The 21089-nt window shown below is 41.4% G+C and overlaps 2 protein-coding genes across 16 annotated transcripts in view; one reads left to right on the forward strand and one right to left on the reverse strand.

Annotated features, from left to right (window-relative positions):
* Nucleotides 1-3119: 3119 nt before the first annotated feature.
* Nucleotides 3120-10513, reverse strand: ANAPC13 (anaphase promoting complex subunit 13). Of its 5 annotated transcripts, none has more exons than XM_059162670.1 (3): nt 10425-10513; nt 7709-7834; nt 3120-3301 (listed from the first exon to the last, which is right to left on the reverse strand). In XM_059162670.1, exons 2-3 carry the CDS (start codon nt 7805-7807, stop codon nt 3176-3178), a joined length of 225 nt encoding a protein of 74 aa, XP_059018653.1. In that variant the 5' UTR covers nt 7808-7834; nt 10425-10513; the 3' UTR covers nt 3120-3175. The 5 variants fall into 5 exon arrangements, with proteins under 5 accessions (XP_059018653.1, XP_059018651.1, XP_059018654.1 ...); XM_059162668.1 differs by having other exon boundaries at nt 10346-10436; XM_059162671.1 differs by lacking the exon at nt 10425-10513 and adding an exon at nt 10253-10355.
* The window catches only part of CEP63 (centrosomal protein 63), a 55201-nt gene continuing 44292 nt past the window's right edge, over nt 10181-21089 (forward strand). For 4 of the 11 annotated variants that reach the window (XM_059162655.1, XM_059162661.1, XM_059162662.1 and 1 more), the window contains exons 1-3: nt 10594-10882; nt 19464-19532; nt 20704-20881. In XM_059162655.1, coding sequence (XP_059018638.1) covers nt 10722-10882; nt 19464-19532; nt 20704-20881 — 408 coding nt within the window. In that variant the 5' untranslated portion in view covers nt 10594-10721. The other 7 variants (XM_059162659.1, XM_059162657.1, XM_059162656.1 and 4 more) reach the window with 7 other exon arrangements.

A 21089-nucleotide genomic window follows, 5' to 3' on the forward strand; every position in this document is an offset into this window, starting at 1 on the left:
GCACACTTTCTTATTTTCTTCAAAGCAAATTGAATTTTTTTGGCCTCATTCTGTTGTGCTGCAGCAATTAAATCTGTGGTGGCCACTGGGGTGTTTCTTCCTTTTAGGGTGTCACAGTTGTTTGGGTTGTTCATGAGTGACCTCAAAAGTGGGTGAGGACTTCTATTCTTCAGCTCATCTGAGTCACGGCTGCTATCCTCAAGGCCAGCTCTGAGGGGCTCTGGAAGGAGGGAGCTCCAATGCTTGGGAGTCCTTGCCTAGGCTGGAAAACACCCCCAAAACACGAGTCTCTGAAGCTCATCTCACTGGGTACCACCAGCAACTGAGGCACAGTTTTTCACTACCTTTGAAGCTCCTCTCTCCTTTTCTCCCCTGCTTCCCAAGCAAGGGCTAGGGTTGTTTTTTAATTCATCTGTTCCCTATTAACCACTTACTTGGAGGAGGAAAAATTTCATAAACAAAATTACTATTTGAAGTTACGTGCTAGAAGTCTTGTTATAACATCTCACTATGATCATCCAGTCTAAGTCAGGTCTCCCAGACCGACTCTCTATACCCTGTGCTATAGGGCCGCACTGCTGGGGCTCAGTGTGTCTGACCACACACCCATCCTCTGACTCCTGGCTCTGTGTTGGCTACCAAGAGTATGGTCACACTGTTCTCCAGGTAGCCTTGAACCCTGGGAATGCCTGCAGTATGTCTTCCCAGGAACAGCAGGAGGGGCAGAACCAATGGCTGGGCATTGCACACTGGATATAAAGGCCTAGCCACTTGCCTGCAGCTGGGGAAATGGGGTGACCTCACATTCCTAGCACCCATGGAACTGGCTCTTGACATCAGCTTGGCGCTCTTTGCTCAGCCTTCTCCTCTGCTCTAGTCTGTTTCCTTCACAGGCTCCTCCTGAGAGCACCTCAATAAATTCCTTACACACGAGACTGCCTCAGGCTTTGCTTTCAGGTACCCAACCTAAATGACAGCCTATTATTTCCCTTCCCCACACGTCACAACTTAAAATCATAGATGTGAACAATTATTGGCTTGATGTTTGTTTCCCCCACTAAACAAAGGCAGATGTACTTCTGTTCACTGCTGTACTCCCAACACCAAGGGAGATGGCTTTTATGAAAGGCGATGCATTGAACTGGACACTGCACGAACACAGCCTCTCAAACCTCGCTCTGCAGACTTCCCTCTTGGGTGCTGTGCGACATTTGCTTGAAAAGCCGCCTAGCATCTCTTGGGGCCATCATCGTCAAGCCAGCCCTAGATTCATTCCCAAGCCGCAGTGGACAGTGTGGCCCAGGTTTGGTCACCTCATTCCTGACACAGTGAGCTGTGGTTTGGGCACCACATCACAGGTCAAACTTGGCGTGGGGGGACCATTCTTTGATGAGGGTGTAAGCCAAGCAGATACATCAACAGTTCTCTATCTTTACAAGCATCATACTGTGATTCAGTGAAAATCAAGACAGCTTTCACATTTTACTGGTCTACCTATATCCCTAGGAAAGGCTGGATTCATATGAACATGCCCTAGATTCCTTGATGTCAGCGTCTTAGCTGTTACATAGTTATAGACTAGTTATAGTAAAACCCTTATTTAATTAGAATGTGTAGGAACCATGGCATTCTAGGTACTTTCAGTTTTTGAAAAACTTTTCTCGTAATATATATTTTTCCTGAACATTAGACCCCTCTTTTCTACTGGGTTGTCTGTCTTTTGTTATTGAGGGACTGGTGACTTGGGGTCTTTATTCTGAGATGACTGACTTGTAGCCAAGACATGATGCACAGGGAGATCAGCCTGCATGTGTCTGGATTACAGGAGTTGCTACAACTCCATTTCCGATTGAAAACCTAAAATCAGCCCATTTGTGATATACTTCTTCCTAAAAGCTAGGCAAATAAAAAGACCCCTAAAAAAGAAGAGGGGTGCCTGGGTTCAGTCAGTTGGGCATCTGCCTTCTACTCCTGTCACGATGCCAGGGTCCTGGGATGGAGACCTGTGTTAGACGTCCTGCTCAGCAGGGAGCCCACTTCTCCCTCTTCCTCTGCCCAATCCCCTTCATGTGCACATGCTCTCTCAAATAAAATCCTAAAAAACAAAACAAAACAAAATGCAGAAGACACACTTCAGTGATTCAGTCTTTCTAGTTTTTGAATGAGGGATACAGAAATAGAAGACAGGGCCTCTTCCCACAGTTCACAACCTAGGCAAGAAAACGTTGAGATGTCACTTAACAGAGGCAAATGATTTCAGGAGATAAATGTCCATGTTTTCAAAATAGGAGTTTTTTTTTTTTCTTTTTTTAAAGATTTATTTTTGAGAGAGAGAGGAAGAGCGAGCGAGTGGGGGGAAGGGCAGAGGGCAAGAGAAATCTCAAGCAGGTTCCCTGCTGAGCATGGAGCCCAACCTGGGGCTCCATCCCAGGACACTGAGATCATAACCTGAGCTGAAATCAAGAGTCGGATGCTGAACCAACTGAGCCACCCAGGTGCCCCTCAAAATACAAGTTTTTATATACATGTATAACTGAACATGGGCTTCATGGTGTTTCCGTCATATCTGAAAGGGCTGTGAAAACACAAAATCTTGTTACTGAATAAAACTAGTGGTCCAGGTAGCCAAAGGTCCTTTCCAATGGCACCTAATTAACTTGTACAGAGCAGAAGTACCTGTCAGATAACCTTTAATCTATGAATTTATCCAAATTTTGAAAATGCCACAGGGGATCTGAGGAATCGCAACAATCCCAGATAACCATCCTGCAGTCAGGGGCTCTACACCGCTGTTCAGAGGGAGGCATGTGGGAAGTTAACAGTCCCCTCACACCTGGCTCCTCTGTCTTTGCCCGGCCCTCTCATCTCTTCAGTCACCCATGTCACGGGACACAACTCTGAGTGAAAGGCAAATGTTGAACCAGTCATGTTCAAACACAAGCTAGTGAATGAAGAACTTTTGGTTCAAAGGGCCAAATATTCTGCATTCCTGAGAAATCTCAACCGGTTTTTCATTCTGGTGTTTTCACACTGCATTTTGTCGTCACAAAAACTAGTTGGGTGTATATTTTTTAGTGTAGATTTATCATGTCAAGATCTGAATGAGGAGACAGAAAGAAAACATTTTGTATCTATGTATTTTTCAAAAATCTGTCCATGAGAAAGGAGCCAGGTGTTAGTTTCCTACAGGGGGAACATTCTCATGGAGATACTGTAAGGCCAAGTCGGTCCACTTCATTTCTTGTTCCTTAACAGATTCCGTGGTGCCACCGTTGTCCTGTTCAGGTTCAGGAAGCTCATTCTGCAAAGGTACAACAGACATTCAGAATGCTGGTACACTCTGCATTAAGAAACCCCTTAAAACTCAAGAGCACTTTGGGTGCCTGGGTGGCTCAGTAGGTTAAGCCGCTGCCTTCAGCTCAGGTCATGATCTCAGGGTCCTGGGATCAAGTCCCACATCGGGCTCTCTGCTCAGCAGGGAGCCTGCTTCCCTCTCTCTCTCTCTCTCTGCCTGCCTCTCTATCTACTTGTGATCTCTCTCTGTCAAATAAATAAATAAATAATCTAAAAAAAAAAAAAAAACAAAAAAAACAAAAACAAAAAAACCTCAAGAGCACTTAGAAATCAAACCTCTGAGTTCTTAGAAACAGGCAGCATAACTGACAGAAATCTATCCTAAAGAAAGAACTAGGATGAAAAGATGGACTTTTTATCTCCTCTTGGGTAATCAGAGGAAAGAGTAGCCATCACCTCAGAGGACATCTGTGAAACTAAATGGGGTAACTGAGATGGAGTGCTCACCCCTGCGGGCAGCCATCTGATGCTCAAGGAACGGCTGCTCTTATTACTAGTGGCTGGGCTCACCGACAAGAACCCAATACTCAGTCCTTTTTTGGGAGGCTGCTTTCATTGAATACCACATTTGCTGGAATATTCCTTAAGTATAAGAAATGTATTTTAACAAACTATCCCGTGCCCATCCTCCCAATGTTCTTACGGAGGTGAGTGGTGAGGGCTGAGAATGTAACATACTAGGTGAGGTGTCACCCTAGTGCTGGAGCACAGCAACACAAACCTTGGCAAATGACCGGTTCCTCCCCTGCTAGCATCTGTCTTAGAATCTTAAGCCATGGACCACACTTACTAGGGAATGTGACATATTTTTTCAGCTTGAGCTTTAATTTACATAGAACACTGTGTGAGTTTAAGGTGTACCAAATGATGATCTGATACATACATACTATGAAGTGATTATCACAATAGGGCTAGTTAACACACCCGTCACCTCATATAGTTAACTATGTTTTTATGTGTGTGGTTAAGAACTTTTGGTAGTTTCCTAATATTTTAAATTTAAATTTCTTATTACCAGGAGTCTGCTTTGTACTGGAGTTTACTGACACCAATATATTTCTTTTCAATTATTTCAATTTATACTTTTTTGGGGGGCAAAAACTGTTATTCAATATTGAGACTTTCAATTTCCCACTGATTCCAATTTGCAGCATATGAATGTTTTTCTTTCAAAAATACGCTCAATATATATAAATTGACTTACAATATGTACAAATGTATCTGAACACATGTTGTTCGGAGCACACATGTTGTTTTATAAACACAATATTGAGACTCTAACATAGTTGTATGAATTACAAAGAACTATCATTTACTGTAGAGCAATCATACATTCAAACCTAAAGAGTAAGTTTGGTTCTAATAATTATTTATAGCTCACAAAGCACAAACAAGTCCTTGGTTAGTGAATTATTTAACTGACAGACAAGTAACTTAATTTCATCTCATCTGTGGTATATATATATATATATATATTTAAGATTTTATTTATTTTGAGAGAGAGTTAAGGCTAGGGTTAAGGTTAGAGAGAGAGAGAGAGAGAGAGCATATGTGTGTGTGTGTGCGCCCAAGCAGACTCTGAGTGCACTAAGCCCAGAGCCCAATTCTGGACTCGATCCCAGGACCAAAAGATAATGACCTAAGCTAAAACCAAGGGTTAGATACTCAACCAACTGAACCACCCAGGCGCTCCTCTGTGGTATAACTTCTAAAACAGTATTTTTCATTTGGACACTACTGTCTCTTACACTGAATGCCAAGATGAAAAAACGTGAACGTGCTTTGAAACCAACACAAAGTATCATAAACTATCATAAACACAACTATCAATTATGGCTTATTGCAAACTGGCCTCAATTCTTGGCAGCTACTCCCATGAAAAGGCAGAGTCTTATTTCCCCAATTTCAGATTGGGACTGACTGAGTGACTTGCCTTGGCTAGCAGAGAGCAGCCACAGTGTCCTTGGGCCCATTCTTGGCTAAGCTCCATGAAGCCTCAGTCCTTCTCTTGCTATTCTTGGAACCCTGAGATGGCCAGGTGCAGTCTAGGCTAGTCCGCTGGATAATGAGGCTTTGACCTCATCATCCCAGCTGACCTGCTACCTACCAGATGTGTGAAAAGTCTCCTCATTCCCCAGCCTCCAGCCAGCCTGCTGACTGACTGCAGAATACCAGCAAGTCTAGCCGGGATCAGCAGAGCTGGAGACTGGAAGACCCTCTCAGCTGAGACACAAATCACGAGATAAACAGCTATTGTTTGAAGTCACTCTGGGGGAGATCTGTTAGGCAGCAACAAAAGCTAACCAGTCCACATTCCCTGAGAGTCATGAGACAGGAAAAGACACAGAATAACAAGAAGGCCAGGCTACACCCTGGAAACGTCCTTCTCTCTCAACCCCTTCCACAGAAGTGGTCCCCAAATCCTGCCATATGCCTGCAAAATTCAGCAGTTCCCCTCCACCTACGTGCCTTTGGTCAGGTTCTCCTCCTCATACTACTGCGATCGCTTCCTCACTGGTCCCTCTGCCCTATCACTCGCCCCTTTCTCCATGGCACACATTCCCTAACAATTCCCTTCTGAACTAACATTCTAAAACTCAAATTTGAGTGTGGCAGATTTCTATTTTGAAAACCACTCATTCCTGGTTATCCTCAGAATGAAGTCTAAGCATGGCGTCATATACGCGTCTCAAAATCTGGTCCAAGCCCATCTTTTCTGCCTACCTTAGATGATAAATATAGTCTCTGTCCACAATGAATGTCTCACCATCTCCCAAAGCCTTTCAAAACTCTGAGCCTGTGCACATCTGTCCCCTCTGTTGAGAGTGCCCTTGTCTACCCCCACTACATTTCTGGCCAGCTTAAATATTACATTCTCTCCGAAGCCTTTCCTGATGCTCAACAAGCATCACTCACTTCCTATCCTACATCACTATTCACAACCTGGCTTATAACATTTATTACTGCAATTACTTATTTCTGTGTGTTGTCTCTCTAGATCCCAAGGGCAGGAATTGTGCCTGCCAAGTGAAAAAACAAAAGTTTGCAAGACAGGATCTGGAGCCTTCACACAGACCTAAGTGTGAAGTCTAATTTACCAGCTACCCAGCTTTGCACAAGTTCCCTCTCTGATTCTACTCCCTTGCTGTAAAATGGAGATAACACCACTACCTTTGTAAGAGTAACTATTTATTTATTTATTTATTTTGATTTTAAGATTTTATTTATTTATTTGACAGATAGAGATCACAAGTAGGCAGAGAGGCAGGCAGAGAGAGAGAGAAAGGAGGAAGCAGGCTCCCCGCTGAGCAGAGAGCCCTAGGTGGGGCTTGATCCTAGGACCCTGGGATCATGACTGGAGCCGAAGGCAGAGGCTTTAACCCACCTGCCACCCAGGTGCCCCTGTAAGAGTATTTAAAGTTAGAAATAACGTATGTCAAATTTCAACCTTAGTATGTGGCATCAAACTGGTATTGAGTAAGTGGCAGCTAGAATTCTCATTGTGCACTCCCTTTTCACTATTTTTCTGAACTTGAACTAAGCTGTGACCTATTATCTGATATGTGTATTATTCACTGAGCATAGTATCATCTCTTAGTCTTAAATGAAAATGTGGGTGAGTGGAATTTTACTTCTCAGTAGGCAGCAGCAGTCTACTTGGAAGGTGCATTTTATTAATAGCTCTTCTCGGGGCGCTTGGCATGATCTGAAGATAAACAATCCCTGGAGTCTGTTCTCTGTGTTTTTTGTTAGGCCTCTACGACATAAATAGGATTGAAAATAAAAATTAATGCACAATTTTTAGATGATTTATTATGGGAGCGTAAAGAAACTCCCTGCAGAAGCGTTCTCTAGAGATTGGGAAAGAAGAGTGTGTCCCAAGACCTGTTTGGTCTAAATCCAAGAGAAAACCCAGCTGTCTTCCAAACATATTCCAGGGAAACTAGGATAGGTGTGTGTTTCGAGAATGTCTCTAAAAATAGCAAATGATCAATCACAGGTAGACAAATAAGAAATATAGTATAAATGCCGTTGCTTCTTGTTCCTCTCTTTCTTTTGTACACTGAACTCTCATCTTCTGTTTTACTAACTTTGGTGTGGCAGACAGAACATGGCTCAGAAGTCTTGAGTCCACTCCTGGCATGACCCCTAACTGAGCTCCTCAAATCAACTCTCTGAACTACAGTTCTCTTCAAATAAAAAGTCAAACTATCCAGTGTCTCCTAGAGTTAAAGGAATCCACATCTTTGTGGATTTCTTTGCCCTACTAGTTTGTCCATTGACATCCTACTTCTAGTAGGGTTCACCAGATCATATCTTTAACCCACCATCCTTGGCACAAACTATAGCCTACCAGTGGTATTGCAACATCCTCATATGGCAGCTTGTCTTCTCGCCAAGCATCGTCAATCAAATCCAAGATCCTTCCATCTCTCTGTACCTCACTGTCCATTCTTCTGCAGCTTTGATCTTGTCAGATCTGTAAGTCAAAGAGATTATTTCTTAAGCATGAAGACTGAGGAGGTGATGTAATCGAGCATTAGGCTTCCCCGGGCTTTTTAGCCTGCATGTATCTTTTGATATAACATCACCCTGGGAAATGGGAAAGACTCATCTTCTCATCTGAGTCAGGTGACAATCTAGTTCTAAGATCCCAGTCTCTCCCTACTGCCCATTCCCTTCCCCCAACCCATGGATGCTTTATAGCACATACAGGACAGACAGCAGACATAGCCTAGTTGACAGACCAATGTCACAGTGTGACAGAAGCCTTGTGTACAAGACCACAGCATATCTAGAACATAGGTTTTCTCTCCTAATTTGCATATTCACCTTTCCCTGTTCAGAATGCCTTCAATGAATCCCTAATTAATAACCAAGTCTCCTCTCTGTCCCCGTTAGGCTTTTTCTGCACTATGTTTTACAAGAAAGTCTCCACCTGCCTCAGCTTTAATATTAGCATTCCTAGGCACAGGAGCTAAATGAACGTATTGAGATACTGAACTGAGCTATGTGAAGTGACCAACTACAGAGCTGACAGAAATCCTCAGCTGAACTTTTAAAGGAAACTGTCTTTCTTAAAATAGTGCCCAATCCAAGTTCTGAAAGGAGCACCTGCAGGTGAACAACAGCAGCAGGACCCCCTGCTGCTCATTTCTGCTTCCCTTTGGGGTTCTTTCCTCTTTTAATGCTGTACTCCCTTCAATGCCTGGACCAAGTGATCAAGATGTTACTTAGCTCCTTGGCCATGACTGACTATTTTTTCTCCTAAACATCTGCAGCCTACCTCTGGATTCCCTGTTTCCTAGTGTGGGCTCTGCTGCTCCATCATAGGTTCAATTTACTGTGTTCCCTGCCACAAAGCAGTCATCCTGATGGCCTGGAAGCCAGTGGCACCAAAGGCACTCCCAGTCACTCCTAGTTTCTGAGGCTAGGAACATTCATAAAAGGAACATTCTTTAGGGATGGACTCCCAACTCCTTCATACAGACCTATGCTTGGCCCCAGTAGCATGATTGCATAATAGCCCTAATGCCTGGGTAATAATTATTACAGGTTGGGGTTGGATAAGAGTTTTTAACCCCATGGTAAAGAGTCAGGCAAAACTGAAGCGGAAGGTGCCCAGCAATTTTGGCTACCAGTGAAACAGTTGAAGCCTTGATGTTTCACTCAAGAATTAATCCAGCACTACCTCATGGATAACGCAAAACAAGTATAAGGATATTGTCTTTAGAAAATGTACACACAGTTCCAGTTATATTTTTGGAATTCCTGTCCCACAAGAGCCCTTATTCCTGCTGCCAGTCCTGTGTCCCTGTTGCCCGGTCCCCTGCGATACCTTCATTTTTCCAGTTGATCAGAACTAGCTAATTCTCCAAGTCATACACAGATTCCACCTTTCTGTCAAGTTTTTTCAAGCCTCACTGGGCATTTGGCCCTTGAATGTCTCCTTCTTGTCTTTATGATCCACCTAACAAGTCTGGTAGTCTTTGTAACAGATTTCTCAGGTATCAGTGTCTACAATTATTACGTGTAAATATTGCAGACTCTTTCCCAAAGATGTGCTTTTGCAGCACATCTTTCCCAAATTTGGCCTCAATCTTTTCTCACCGTCCCTTTTCCAAACACCACTAACCCTGCCATATTTTCCAGCCTTTGCACTTAAAAGCCCCTTTCCTCCTCAGTAACGCTTATTTTCCTTTCAAACTCAACACTGGTGTCAGCTCATCTGGTCAACATCTCATTTCCAGAGTCAGGGCCCATGGTGCCTTCACTCTTCAGGGGCTGGCAGCGTGGAAAGCATCAAGACAGCCAAAGTCCAGGACACCGCCACTGTCCAAAGCACCTGCCACACTCGACAGAATGAAACACTACCACCTTCCTGAGCAAACTTGCCTTACACATGTAACAGTTCCGATGCCTAGAACGCTCGTTACAATTCCTTTGTTTCCAGCTAAACTCCAGTCTAAAAAATTTGGCTCCCAGGTCGTCTCCTGCAGGAGGTCTGCTCCTAGACCCAGGGGGAGCATGGTACCCGTCCTTCCCGGAGTCCCTTAGCTCCCTGGGCGCAGCGAATGGTCCCAACTGGGAGCTTGTCACACTGTCCATTACAAGGTTTTCCCAAACCCGCGGCACGTGTGACCCCACTCCTGTGCTCTGCAATTCTACAAACGTATAGTCACATGAATTAAACGAGACGACCTACTACGTAGCTAGAATTGACCCTCGCAGGCCACCACCATCCGTGCACAAGTGTGGGCCCGCCCCCGTCCCGGCTTCCGGTTGGATCTACCAAATGTGGAAGCGGGGGAGGTCCAGAACTGCCCCGCCAGAGCCCTTCCACCTTCCATGGCGTGCGGAAAGGAAAGTAATTGTGAAGATGAAGTGAGACATCGACCTCAACTGACGGAAGGTTGGAAAGGGCGACTCTAAGGAACCTACGGGTCCCCGTCCCTCCAAAACCAAGACTCTGGGCGCGGGAAAATCTTACCCGCGCCGGACCCAGCGCTGCACCCGCTTCCACACAGCCCCACCCCCTCAGCCTCACGTGACCCACGCGCCTCTCTCACCGATCCCCGGATGTGGGTGAGCCCATATGCTTGCACGGAGGGGAGGCCTGGGAGGACACTTCAAATTCAAAGTGAGGGGGCGGTGGGCGGAACGAACGTGGCGACGCCGGAGGCTGGACGTCGGGTCGGCGGTGACGCGCGTGCGCGCCCCCTGCCGGAGGTAACGGCGGGAAGCCTCGGGGGCGCGCTCGCGCGGTCCCAGTAACCGCATGGGCGCCCGGTGGACTGACGAGGGGCGGGCGTGTCCTGGTCCGGAGGCAGCTCTGGCTGCGGTGGCGCCGCGGGCTGCGCGGCCGTATGGCCCGGGGCCGGCCTTCGCAGCAGCCCGCTGGCCACCAGGCCCGCCCTCGCCGGCCCGGGTCCGCTGCGGCGCCGGGCCCGTCGGCCTTCCCGCGTACGCCCTGCGGACCCGCGAAGGCGGATATGGCCTTGCCCGGCGCGCAGTCCCGGCCAGCCAGGTGGTCAGCCCCTCCCCAGAGGCCGGGCCGGCGGGAGGGCGGCGGGGGGTGCAAGCAGCTGCCGCCGAGTCCACGTCTACCGCGGCGGAGCCAGCTGCGGGCCGCTCTTCCTTTGCAGAGGAGGGACCCCCGGCACAGTCCTCCCGCCTAGGCTGCCTTATCTGGTTAGCTTCCCAGCATTGTTGTGACTTAGGCCATTGACCGCACGTGATGCCGGTTCATTGAGGGGGGAATTTTAGCAAGTCTTAAAAAGTGAGTTGATGTTAGTACAAGAGGCACGGAAAAGTGGCAGAAGTCTTGAAGGATTGAAGAAGTTGAGAAGCCCTGAGTTTGCGGATTGGTCCATAAAAATCAGGGGTGGGAGATCAATGACAGGCTGAGAGTTTAAAAGGGACAGTTCCTTAGGGGCACTGTAATCGCGAAGATATTTGAGGGCAGTAAATCTAGGCTCAGTGTTTTTCTTACATTCCTTACAACATCAGAGTAAAAATGAGTCTGCTGTCAATGACTGGTCTTCATTTACATCTAGGGTACCCTTATGTGCACGAGATAGTTTTCATTGAGCCTTACATGCAATTCCTTCAATTTCATTCCTTTAATAAAACAGTATTGCAGGGTAGGTACACTGCTGTTACAGAGTTCCCCTCGTGCTTGCGTTCCATTTTGTAGATGTGAAGAGGAAGTCATAATAAGGATCATACTACATATTACTTTCACATATTTACATATACTTAATGCTGTAGCTTAATGGTATAACAAAATACATGTATTTTCTTACTTGAAATGCAGTGCCGCCTTTAGATTTGTGCAGCTTCTTGCCCTTTGACAATGTCACTATCCGTGATCAGTATAGTAAAAATGAAATTAAAATGGGTTAGAGATTCATAAACATCTATTAGACATTCACACTGCCCTTAAAAATGTATGTAGATTCAGGTCTTTAAAAACTATTTCTAATAATTGCATGTTAGTTGTACTGTGCCATTTTCCTCCCATTAGAAGGTAGAAGACCTTTGCTTTGTCCTTCCCTTTCTCATTTATGTACTAGTGGTAGCCCGCTGGGACAGCATCTGTAATCCACTCTGATATATCAGAGTTGCCTCCTTAACAGTTTAAGCCACCCAGGTGCCTCTAGAGTTACCTACTTGAAAAAAAAGTCAGCTTGATTTGAAATTCATCTGAAGCTAACATGAACAGAGGTTGCAGGGATTTAATTTATTTTTAGGTTGTTTCTTTTTTTTCTTCTGAAAGCTAAATTTGCTTTTTTGATTTTATAAAAGTGGATTACTGTCATCACACCTGTGAAAATTTGTAAGAATTCCATGTTAGTATTCAGTCTGGGTTCAGATTTCCCCATCTGTCCCTTTGAACTGACCTTTTACAGTTAGCTCCTTTAGATCAAAATCCCATAGAGGTCCACATGTTGTATTTGGTTGATACATTGTTTAAATCTTTTTTAATAGGGCAGTTCGCTTGTGTCCCCCCCCACCCCGCCCCCGCAGTATTCTAGATTTAGCTTAATGCAACCGCATGGCATCCTTTTAACAAGTACATCTTTCCCTTTAAACCAGTAGTTAGATCTAGAATTGCACTGTCCACTATGGTAACCACCAGCCAGCTCTGGCTATTTAAATTAACTAAAATTAAATAAAATTAAAAATTCAGTTTCCTAGTTTTGTTAGCCATATTTCAAGTGCCCAATAGTCAAAGGTGCCTCATGGCTACCCTCTAAATGGTGCAGACATAAAATATTTCAATAATTGCAGAAAGTTCTGTTGAATAGCTCTGCTCTGGAAGATCAGACTTAACCTCAAATTTATTTATTTTTTTGTGGGGGTAAAGATGATTCCTAGGTGATGCAGTAGATAATCTGTTGCATTAATTGTCAGAGAGGCATGAGGTGTCTGAGCTCTCTTGTGTTAAGATTGAGGAGTGTAATGCGTTCAGGTATTGTTAGCCCAATCCATCCATCCTGAAATTCCCCATGAGCTTTTCACCTAATGGTGAAATCTTTTTATGGATTTAGATAGCCTATATCCATTATTGCATTAGGGATTGCAGAATGGTGATTTTCTAATCCTATCATTCCTTCAGTATTACCTAAAAATCTTCTATGAAGAAGAACTCTACCCCACCAGCTATTTGACTGCCATCAGCTATATGAAATATAGCTTGTACAGGAAAAGCAAGAAGAATGCTTAATTCTTTCCCTGTTTTCAGACTACAGTAATGAGGTGGTGGCCTACCAATCTCCAAAGGTAACCATGAGGGGTTTTGCCTTTTTTTTTTTTTTTTTTTTTTAAATCTTCATGGACTTGACTGTATTTAAACTGTTTCAATTTGTTGCAGTCTTTTTTTTTTTTTTTTTTTTTTTAAATACTCAAATTGCTCTGCCTTTGGTCAGTGGCACCTCTTTATGTTGGCTCCTGTCCATCTTCATATGATCAGTAGTCTTTGATAATTCATTTCCATGTTTTCTGGTAAAACATGTTCTTTCATCATTTATACATTAATGGCTACCAAAAAGCCCTGGTTCCTTTGGGTGGGAGATGGTATTTAGAGACCCTAGTCTGGGTGCTAGAGGTGCTCATGGTGCCAGGTTGGTCAGTGGTTCTAGGATTTACAGTGGCCAGAGTTAGGAAATACATATATTTTTAAATATACAGAATTAATATATTTTAATTTAATTTATAGTATATAAATATATATTTTAATTTAATTTTCATATTTTTAATTTAATTTTTATATTAAATTATATTTATATAATTATAATTTAATTTTTTATATTTGTTTTTATGTTTGGGTCTTTTAGTTTGCTGAAGATCTTGGAACCTAATATCATTAATATAATTACTTTTTTTCCTATCCTATATTACATATATTGATTTCAGATTATACCAATTTTATTATTAACAATATGATTCCTGAATAGTTTTTAGGATTTCTTTGCAGTTATTTTTTATCTTTAGTTATATTCCACTTGGGATTACAAGTACAATAGAATTTTTGCATTTTAAAGGTATGTGAAACATTTTATTATATGGTTATTTTTCCACCTTGATATCTAATTGATAGTTGATTTGTTTAATTTTGTTTCCCAATTTTTCCAAACTGCTTTTTTCCCCCCATTTGGATTTGATTTATTATATTAAAACATTAATATAAAACTAGTACTATAAAACACAGATATCCGGAAAAGTTTAGTGTTCATTCCTCTTTTCTCTACCCTAGTTCTCTTTCTTTTTCTTTCTTCCTTCCTTTCTTTCTTTTACTTTTTTAAAAGAAAATATTTATTTTGAGAGAAGAGAAAGGACAAGCAGAAGAGCGGAGCAGAGGGAGAAGTCAACTCCCAACTGATCAAGGAGCCCAGTGTAGGACTTGATCCCAGGACCCTGGGATCATGACCTGAGCAGAAGGCAGATACTTAACTGACTGAGCCACTTAGGCACTCCCTAGTTCCCTTTCTTATAGGTATCATATTTAGTAGCTTGGGTTTATCCCTCCATAAAAACAAATGCATTATCTGCTTGCTTTTCCCCCCTAGTAATATATGCCTTGTAGATCCTCCTAAGAAGTATGTTATCTGTTTTTACAGCTTCATAATATTCCACTGGTAGATGAATATTCAGTTAGTCCCTGTTGATAGGCATTTGTGTTGTGTGCAACTATTGCATATAGTGCTGTACTGTGTGGCCTTGTACATATGTGATTTTGTATTTTTGCCATTGTGGCTTTGGGAAAGCTTCCTAGAAGTGGCGTTGTTGGATCAAAGGGTAAAGGCATATTTTTTAGGTGCGAAGTATTGCCAAAATCTCAATAGAAATTGTATCATTTTCCATTCCTGTCTATAATGTATGTGAGGGCCCTTTTTCCCATAAATATAATTTGTCATAAGAGTGTATTGTCCATATTTTGAGTTTTGGCTAATCTAAATACAGAAGAAAAGGTAACTTGTTGTATTTTAAATTTGTATTTCTCTTCTTGTGAACAAGATAGAGCATCTTTTCATGTGTTTTAGTTAATTAATTTTAAGTGTTTATTTTAATTTCCATTAATTAACATACAGTGTTTTATTAATTTCAGGTGTACAAAATAGTGATTCAACAATTCCATACCTCACCAAGTGCTCATCAGGACAAGTACACTCCCTAATCCCCAAACCTATTTCACCCATCTCTCCACCTACCTCCCCTCTGGGAACTATCAGTTTATTCTCTATAGTTAAGAGTATGTTTCTTGGTTTGTGGCTCTCTCTCTGTCTCTTTCTTCCCTTTGCTCATTTGTTTTGTTTTTTAAATATATGTGTAAAATCATATGGTATTTATCTTTTTCTGACTTATTTTACTTAGCATTATACTCATTATACTCTCTATCTTCATCCATGTCATTGCAAATAGAAAGATTTAATTTTTTATGGCTGAGTTATATTCTGTCATATGTATATATCCATGGAGATATGTATATCAATCCATTATGTCTATGTATATTTATCTGTATATTTGTCTCACCTCTTCTTTATCCATTCGTCAATTTTTGGACACTTGGGCTGCTTCCATATCTTGACTATTGTAAGTAATGCTGATCTTATATGTTTAAGGTCATTTGCATTTCTTTTTTTGTGAACTACTTGTTCATAACTTGTGTGCATTTTTTATAGATTCCCTTTTCCCCCCTCAATTTTTATTTTTATTTTATTATTATTTTTCAAGATTTATTTATTTTAGAGAGAGAGAGTGAGCGAGCTTGGGGGAGGAGCAGAGGGAAAGGGAGAGAAAAACTCAAGCAAATTCCACATTGAGCACAGAGCCAGACAGGGCCTTGACCTCAATACCCATGAGATCATGACTTAAGCCGAAACCAGAGCTGGATGCTTAACTGACTGTGCGACCCAGGCATCCCTTCTCCTCAATTTTTAGATGCTTTTTATATATTTGGATAAATAATACTCTCTGATGAAACTTTCAAATATTGTGGTCTTTAGACTTCACTTATGCAATTTTCCTACGTAAAAGTGTATTTTTACCTACTCTGATTTCTTAGCTTCCTCCTTATTCTTTCTGGATTTTGAGCCATAGTTTGATCAGTGTTTTAAAAATTCCACTTTTATTTTGGAAAATTTCTTTGTTACTGTATCTGTGATTTTTTTTTTCCACCTTAAGTTTAAGTAGGAACCTTTCTGGGCAATGGTAAATTATTATTTATTGGAGCAGCCAGTTTATCAACCATAGTAATTCTGACAGAGCCATAGATCTTTGTAATCATGGTAATGCCAAGACAGGAAAGGGACAGAGCATTGTTAGCCTCCTTTAAATGAGACTTGTTAAGTAGCATATCCCTTCTGTTAGTACACACTAATTCACAATTCTATCCAGAGATTTTATTTTCTTCCTGTGTCCCATTTTGTGAGTAATTTGATCATGGGTTTATACTTGGAATATTTTTCCTGATCTGTAAATGAAGAGTTTAAAGAGGAGTCCTTCAGATCCTTTCTAGCTCTTAAATTCCAGTATGCTAATGAATTTCAAAGCTTTGCCTTTTATTAGATATCCTATCTGGATTCTTTTTCCCCTAAGATTTAAAGTGTGTTTTTCCTGCTTCCTACCCTGTGTTCCCTTTAATTCTTCTATTCTAGATTTCACTGATTTAAAATAGCCTTCATTCCAAAGGAGAGTTACAATAAATAACTTAAAAGAGTTATAATTAATAAGTTATATTTGTTGAGGTCTTGGTTTAACTGCAGAAGTGACAGTTGTAGAGCTATACAGTTTTTATGTAACCACGTTAGCATTTTACGTTAGTGGCAAGGAGTAGTAGATTACAAATGGTGAGTAATTTGCATTTATTTTTATGAACAAAGAGTATCTAACTTTACATCGCTATTACATGGCACAGGCAAAAGAAGAAAGCAGAGTGACATAGTATATAGAGGTGAGTGAGGCTCGGTGTGGTTAGGAAGGAAGCGGTGAGAAACTCAGATGAGAAGAGTCCACAGAAAATCTGAGCCCTTGCTATTTACCTGATCCTAAACAATGAGAACTGATGGTGTTTGGCAGCTGTTCAAATAGATGGTGAAGGAATTGGTAAAGAAACACATTACACATTAGATCATTTTCTAGAGAGAATGTTGCTGGTCCTCCATCCCCAATTTTTAAAAACAGAGATCTCTGTTTTAGTCTTGGACCATTAGTTTTACTTCTGAAATGGCAATTTCCAAAGGTGTGGGTTATTTTCACTATTGTGTTACTGCCATCTGGTGTCCATGGTGGTGAGTTTGCATTTTTTCCTGTACCCAGACTTTTTCGTTTGGTTTCATTTATTGCCAAGAAGACACTATTAAGCCAAAAGGAAAGATTAAGGTATTTTAAGATCTGGAATCCTGCAAAATTTATGAAGATTGCATATTGGTTGGGACTTAGAAGTTACTGCTTAAGTTTGATCCTATGACTCTAATGTATAGTTTACTGTAGTCAACCTATTTAACCCTCTAAGCCTCAGTTTCCTCAAAGTAATTGTGTCTGTCTTTTATGAGTGTTGTGAAGAATGAATTAAATAGTGTGTAGGAGGCAGAACAGTTGTGCACTCAGTGACTATTACCTTCTGTCGTAAACATTGCTAATTATAAATAATATCATCTAGAAAATTATTACTATATATTACTGTGTGTTACTAATTTATATTGCTAAATATATTAATGTTTAAGAATGAAATGACCTAAAGAAGTATAATTTTACTGATGATAGTTTTTAATGTCTGTAGTAGCGCTGTCCTTAGGAATAGCACTTTTTAATGGATTTAATAAATATCCATATACAGTAGACAAGAGCATGCTACTTACAGTGGACATTGGCTACTAGAATGTCATGGTACCTTGGGGACTATAGTTCATACTGCTCATTTTACAGATGCAAAAACTGCAGTCCAAGGACACAAAACTACTTAGTTGCACAATAGGACTCTCTCCTGGGTTTTTTATCCACATGTACTGTGTAGACTGGGCACTGCCTCGCAGCTCCCCAGAGTAGAATAAGACATGGAATCAGGATTGTGCTGTAATTGACTATATCAGGGTTTGAAAGAAGGTGGATTAGAACATGAAAACCTCTATCTTTAAGTGTTTATTTTATTTAACATTGGTGTAAGGTGAAGGATCAGCCAGCTGGAGAAAAAGCCTCTCTGCCATATTTGTGCACAAATAGTTAAGTACTTCCATTAGTAACTTTAGAAATGGATGCAAATAGCATGCAGTAGTTGTATTTTCCAATCTTCCATTCTCTTCTCTGTCTCCAGGACACACTGTCCTCACCTTTGTCACTACATTTATCATACTGAGGGAACATTCTTGGTTAATTTTTTCTTTCACATACTTGACTATTAATTCCTTGAAAAGGAGCATGTCTTTCATCCTTGTGTATCTGGAGGTTAGTATGACACTGAATTCTCTGTTAAATGAAGAAATCCCCTTCCAGAGCATTGTAATTTTTGGATGAGGCATTAGGACAAATGGGTGGAACCTTCCACCACAGCTCTTGAGAATTACCTAAAGACTAATTCAGGGCTGAACCTTTGAAGGCTTAAGGAAAAAAGCAGTGTCTCAGGAGTGAGAAGTAGTTTGACATTGGTTGATGTTTTGTAGAATTGAGAAACCAGCAAAGGGTACTTCTTCTCTTTTTTTTTTTAAGCAAAGGGTACTTCTATTGTCATTTCCGAATTGAAGGGTGATCTTTCACCTCTCTTCCTCACCTTCCTTTCTTAATGGTGTGACTTTACCTTTCTATGGCAGCCTGTTCTCTCTCCTTTCTTTCTTTCTGTACTATGCCCTTCTCTATGACCAGCTTGTACAAGGGGGTTGGGAAGAGGGAGGGGAATTGTGATAAGTTCAGCCAAAACATCGAACATGTACGTGCCATACTGAAACACTAGGCTCTCGAGCTGGAATACAATTAAATTTTTGCCCTTGAGGGCTGAATAGTAAGGAATACGTGTGTGCAAAAACCTCATTCTGGATCGATGTAACTCCTGTGAAGGCACCTGTTAAGGACTAGCAGTGGGGAAGTAGAGAGGAGGGACGGCCTATAGAGTTGCCTTTGAAGGGAGGGAGAATGTTCTAGGAAGCTTCACCGGCCTGTCATCTGAAGGGTGTGGGTAAGATCTCCCATGATGGACCAAGGAGTTCAAGCTCAGGGCATTCAATCTTTTTATAATGTCTCTTAAAATAAAAAAATCTACTTTTCCTCTGACGTGTGTAATCCCTAATTCCACTCATTTTGTGAGAGGCTTTGTATCACTGTCCCTCTGCTTCTAGCCCCCCTGGTTCATAGGGGTACAAGAATGAGGTACAATTACTATCATGTGGGGAGAGTATCAGCACAATTCAGATCATTGTAAGTTACTTTCTTTCAGCCTGAAGTGTATTTGGTTTGAATATTTCTTGAAGTGGTGTTCCTTGACTGCTTCAATAGTCATCCTAAGAAGTGCTATGTTTTCTCAGTTACTTGTTATTGTGTGCTTTCACATTTTAAGTAGGACTGTTAGAACTTAAAAAAGGTATTTTCTCCTGAATAATTTTTTTTTTCTTTCCCAGTTGCCAAACCAAAGGGGATTTGGCGATGGAGGCTTTGTTGGAAGGAATACAGAATCGGGGACAGGAAGGGTAAGTTTGTTATTGACCTTAAACTTCTCACTAAATTATTTAGTTAGTTTATTTATTTATTAAATATTTTATTTCTTTATTAAATATTTTATTTATTTATTTGAAAGAGAGAGAATGAGAGAGACAGCATGAGACAGGGGAGGATCAGAGGGAGAAGCAGACCTCCCACTGAGCAGGGAGCCCCGATGCTGGGCTGGATCCCAGGATTCCAGGATGATGACCTGAGCCAAAGGCAGTCACTTAAGCAACTGAGACACCCAGGCGCCCCTCTTGCTAAGTTTAAAAAGCATTTCCAAGTTATGCCTCTGATCATTTTGTGCCTTGGGTATAGAAGCAAAAATGCTGAGTGGAAGCTCAGCCGATCCATGTCCTGTCTGTGGACAGCATCTCTCTCTGGGGTGTTTGCCTTATCTCAGCAATGTGGAGCTAGCTGCTTGCTTTCAACCCACTCTCAATTTTCTCTTCAAAAGTGAAAAGTTGAAGTTCAGAAGTTTTGTACATTAAGAACAAATGCTTTTATAAAGAAGTATTTAAGCTTTCTAAGCTACAGCTTTCTGTGGCTATTTCTGGAAACCTGTTTGAATCCAGTACTTCTTTGTCTACTTCTTTTTCTGCCTCTGAGATATCTGGCATCTCCTGTAACTGTGAAGGACAAAGGTCAGTTTACCATAAAGTCGGTTGCAGTAAGTTTCTAGTAATAAGGTGGGAAGAAATAGTTGAAATACATCTGCCTCAAGGATGCATTTCTTGAAACAGTTCTTAAAATTGTATTGTCATTTTCCCAATAGCTTCCTCACTTCAACGGCTTTTTATTTTGGTTAGCTAAAAATGTGACAAGCTTGCCTGGATTCTTCCTGACAGTGTTTCTAAAACATTACAAAAGGGCTAGTTGTTGGTTGTGGAAGCATTGCTCACAAGCCTGACTTAGACATCAGTCTTGTGTTTGATGGAATGACTTAGGCTTCAGAGTTGGGTATTAGAAGAAAGCAAGGTACATAGGGGAATAAGAAATCACCTTAATATGAACATGGAAGGGAAAAGCTCAGAAATCCTTTTCTTTGTCTCTAATAAGTTCTTTATTGACATCATTCTACCTCAGCAGGGTTTACATCTGCTATATTTTTATACAGGAAAGAGGAAAAAAATCATGGGCATGTGTTCTTATTTACAGGGGATTTTTGACATCCTGTGAAGCAGAACTACAAGAGCTCATGAAACAGATTGACATAATGGTGGCTCATAAAAAATCTGAATGGGAAGGGCAGACACATGCTCTTGAAACTTGCCTGGACATCCGTGAACGAGAACTTAAGGCCCTTAGGGGTCAGTTGGATATGAAACACAAAGAGGTAAAGCTGTTGATTCACTCCTCTTTTTGGTATTTGACCTTGGCTTTTATATTAAATATGTTTCTTTTTTAAAAAATTCTTTGTTTAAGTTCAACTTAGTTAACGTGTACTGTATTACTAATTTCAGGAATAGAATTTAGTGATTCATAAGTTGCATGTAACACCCAGTGCTCGTTACATCACGTGCCTGCCTTCAAGCCCATCACCC

The sequence above is a fragment of the Mustela lutreola genome, chromosome 2, assembly GCF_030435805.1.
Source record: "Mustela lutreola isolate mMusLut2 chromosome 2, mMusLut2.pri, whole genome shotgun sequence".
NCBI classification, from domain to species: Eukaryota; Metazoa; Chordata; class Mammalia; order Carnivora; family Mustelidae; genus Mustela; species Mustela lutreola.

Bases quoted from the DNA above. Each gene is read 5' to 3' on its own strand.
- ANAPC13 (XM_059162670.1), bottom strand. From the start codon at position 7,807: ATGGACAGTGAGGTACAGAGAGATGGAAGGATCTTGGATTTGATTGAC. The intron at 3,302-7,708 runs GTAGGCTATAGT...GTACCTTTGCAG, and splicing joins AGGATGTTGCAATACCACTG to AATGAGCTTCCTGAACCTGA.